Source organism: Lathyrus oleraceus, chromosome 2, assembly GCF_024323335.1.
Source record: "Lathyrus oleraceus cultivar Zhongwan6 chromosome 2, CAAS_Psat_ZW6_1.0, whole genome shotgun sequence".
Classification (NCBI taxonomy): Eukaryota; Viridiplantae; Streptophyta; class Magnoliopsida; order Fabales; family Fabaceae; genus Lathyrus; species Lathyrus oleraceus.
In genome coordinates, this window is record NC_066580.1 from 472,260,453 (window position 1) to 472,263,835 (window position 3,383).

General features: G+C 35.0%; 1 protein-coding gene across 1 annotated transcript; it reads right to left on the reverse strand.

Moving 5' to 3' along the window:
- Positions 1-1,660: 1,660 nt before the first annotated feature.
- LOC127120510 (transcription factor RAX3) lies at positions 1,661-3,174 on the reverse strand. Its single transcript, XM_051050960.1, has 3 exons — positions 2,771-3,174; positions 2,543-2,672; positions 1,661-2,439 (listed from the first exon to the last, which is right to left on the reverse strand). Exons 1-3 carry the CDS (start codon positions 2,904-2,906, stop codon positions 1,755-1,757), a joined length of 951 nt encoding a protein of 316 aa, XP_050906917.1. The 5' UTR covers positions 2,907-3,174; the 3' UTR covers positions 1,661-1,754.
- Between the last annotated feature and the right edge of the window lie 209 nt (positions 3,175-3,383).

Below are 3,383 nucleotides of genomic sequence, written 5' to 3' on the forward strand. Positions count from 1 at the left end.
CCAGTCAGAAGAAGGACCCTCTTTAAGAAATTCTCTTTTGAGACTCCATCCGCGAGCAAAATCTAGAAATGATTGTCAAAATTTCAAGGTCTACACAGGAAACAGAAGTATCTCTTTTCGCTTTTGACACGTCGTGGGTACCATTTCCATTAATTAAGAAAATGGTATGTTGCAAGAATGAAGATGACGAAAGAATAAGGGAAACGAATAGAGAGATTGTATAACTATTCTAAAAATATCATGCAATGTCTCACTGAAAAAAAGAAATAAACACTATCAACGATACATATTCCCTCAAAAAGACACTCGAGTACTCTAGTCCTTAAGGTCGTCATGACAAAGCAGGTGAAAAGACATATAAAGAATGGGTGCATTTATGGCTCGAATTTTCCATGATAATTACATCACATCATGAATTTTCGCTCAAGTCGGAAAACAGTCAGCAGAAAAGGACAAATGCAACAAAACCCTCACCCTACATAGCAGCGGCAATGGCTTAGGGGGAAATTGTTGTGGGCTGGCCAAAAGGCCCAATAATATAGCCCGTATAGTAGAATGATTCACTGCGTCATTAACGGAGCAGGGATGCTATCCTAGTATAGAGTACAAGTGATCTCTATCCAAGATCCATCATAAGGATATTAGCATTCCACGCGAAAAGATTAGCAAGTTGTTATAACCGCCCTACTATATAAGAGGGAAGCGCGCAATTTCTTAGATATTTTTGAATTTATATTCCATTCATTCGTCTTACTATCGTACTAACTTTAGTGTTTGAGTTCTAACCTTTCATGTGAGCTTCTCTTCCACCGTACTGAAATGTCAAATCCACCGTTGTGATCCACATTCATTGATCACCGATCAATTTTTGTTTCCCTCCGGAATAATGATGCATCTCCTCCAAATGATGCATCTTTTATATATGTACAAAGAGAAAGGGGCATTTCGTACTATAAATATATGCATATTTCAAGTTGCAAAACATGGAGTATATGCAATGTATATTGTTGTTATCAGCTGGATTCTATACGAGGCACATCTGAGTTGACAGAAAAATGAAACTTAAATGCTCTATTCTTTCTATTTGGACTCACATGAAATATCTCTTGTACATGATTAAGAAAACTATAAAACAATGCAGCCATATTTTGATACCTTGGTACTATAAAGCTAACAAGTCAAGGCCAAAACTTTTTGCAACTTTCAACAGCCTTTTCATTTCGTGTTTCAGTGCCACTTTGCAAAAGATACTCAATCATGTATTTCAGGGAGTAACTGATTTTTCTAAGACAACTTTTCAAGTACATTATAGTCTTCATCATAATTAAACTCTAGAGATATACTTTATGTAACAACTTGCATTTGATTAAAAAAATTGAATTAGAGACTTTTTTACATTTTCAGTTTCTAAATTTTAGTGGTTATTTCAACTTTTTTTGAGTTGAGGAATTGACATGATTAGAAATTCAAGGGCCTCATCACACTATTATTAAGATTCTTTTTTCTATAGCTTCCATATATATAAGACTATATAGCTGAGACATCAAAAACAAAAGAGAATATTGTGATAATTATTTATATAATATATATATCAATAATCAAGAAGTTCAAGACAATGGAATGAAAATAGAAACTACTAAAACCAACAAATATATAAATGTGAAAGAAAGAAAGTGAACTCATTAGGGTTTTGATTTGACCAACATAACTTCTATAGCAGTTACAAATTTACAGCACTTCATATAAAAAATTTGTTATTGCATTTGCGTTCCAAAATACCTAGACTCTTCAAAAACAGCAACATCTTGAGGAATGATTGATCCTTGTTGACAACAAGCTTCATAGTCAGAAACCAAAGGTGAATAAACCAAAGAGTTCATGTCTCCCCAACTATTGCTTTCTGTTGAAGTTGTTGTGATTGTGCTGCCACCACCATTGCTCATATCTATGGATTCCATTCCATAAAAACCATCCATTGTTCTATTCATTACTTGTTGATTCTCACATACAAGCTCACTTAAATCACTTGGAAAATTTTCAAACCCTTGAAATATATTGTTTGCATTACTCACCATGGATAAAGGGTTTGTTGTCATGTTCATTATGGTTGGATGATGAAGCATGCTTGTGAAGGAAGTTTGGTTGTTGAGATCATAGTCAATAATGGATGAATTTGAAACTGGCATGGGATGAACAGAATACTCTAAAGGCCAATAAGGAGTATTAACACCAGAAGCTGCTGCTGCTGCCATCAAATTCTGATTATCAGTTTCTCTTTTCATCTCTTGTTTCATGTTGCTAACTCGGCGAGCTCGTTGAGCTTGAGCTTGTTGCTCCTTCCTTTGTTTTCCAAGAAGCTTCTTCTTCAGCCTAGTGTTCCAGTAGTTCTTTATATCGTTGTCGGTTCGTCCCGGTAACTGCGCTGCTATGATCGACCACCTGCAAATAAATTTCATTATTCTCCTCTCAAGCAGACAACTCGGCTGGTGAGCCGAACAACGCAAACCGAAGAATTTCTAAATAATCAGGAAGTTTTGATTACCTGCTTCCAATACTAACATAGAGACTACAGATGATATCATCTTCTTCCTCAGAGAAACCACCATGTTTGATATTGGGTCGAAGATAATTTAACCATCTAAGACGACAGCTTTTTCCACATCTCTTAAGTCCTAGACCACACATATCCAAAGAAGAGGAAAATATGAATACAAATTTTCAATATATAGAACTTGTTTGATTGATGAAGATATAGAGGTAGCATATATACCTATTTTCTGAGGAAGAGCTATCCAATTTCCACCAGTACCATTCTGCTCTATGTAAGATTTGAGTTTGGCATCTTCTTCAGGTGACCATGGACCTTTTTTGACATTGGCTTTGTCACAGCAAGGAGCTCTTCCCATGTTTGTTGTTATGAGTTTCAAGTAAAGCCAATCTTTATGATAATGATAATGATAATAATGGTGTGTTGTTTATATATAAAGAAAAGTAGGAGGAGGGTAGAGAGAAATAACCTGGAGAAAGAGAGAGAGAAATTTGGTTTTGAGAAAAGGTGAAAGGAAAGAAAAAAGATGTTACTTTATGACTAAAATAATGGATAATTTGGAAATGCCAGTGCAATAGACCAATGTTTTTCTAATTGTGTCCTTCTTAGTCTAGAATCTCTCTATCAACATATCCTCTCTCTTATATTATTTATAAAATATAAGGAAGATGTGAATTATTGTTGTGGATGGGGGATTGAGATCATGAAACTTTTATGCATGGAGAAAGTATGTGGGACCAATTGTAGTGGAAGGTTAAAGTGTGATCACCTCATTTGGTTGAAATGTTCTTTGATATATATCATGCATAATGCCTAGAGGAGATGAATCTCTTTT

Coding starts and splice junctions, on each gene's coding strand:
- LOC127120510 (XM_051050960.1), bottom strand. CDS start 2,906: ATGGGAAGAGCTCCTTGCTGTGACAAAGCCAATGTCAAAAAAGGTCCA. Junction 2,673..2,770: donor AGCTCTTCCTCAGAAAATAG/GTATATATGCTA, acceptor TGTGTGGTCTAG/GACTTAAGAGATGTGGAAAA. Junction 2,440..2,542: donor TATGTTAGTATTGGAAGCAG/GTAATCAAAACT, acceptor ATTTATTTGCAG/GTGGTCGATCATAGCAGCGC.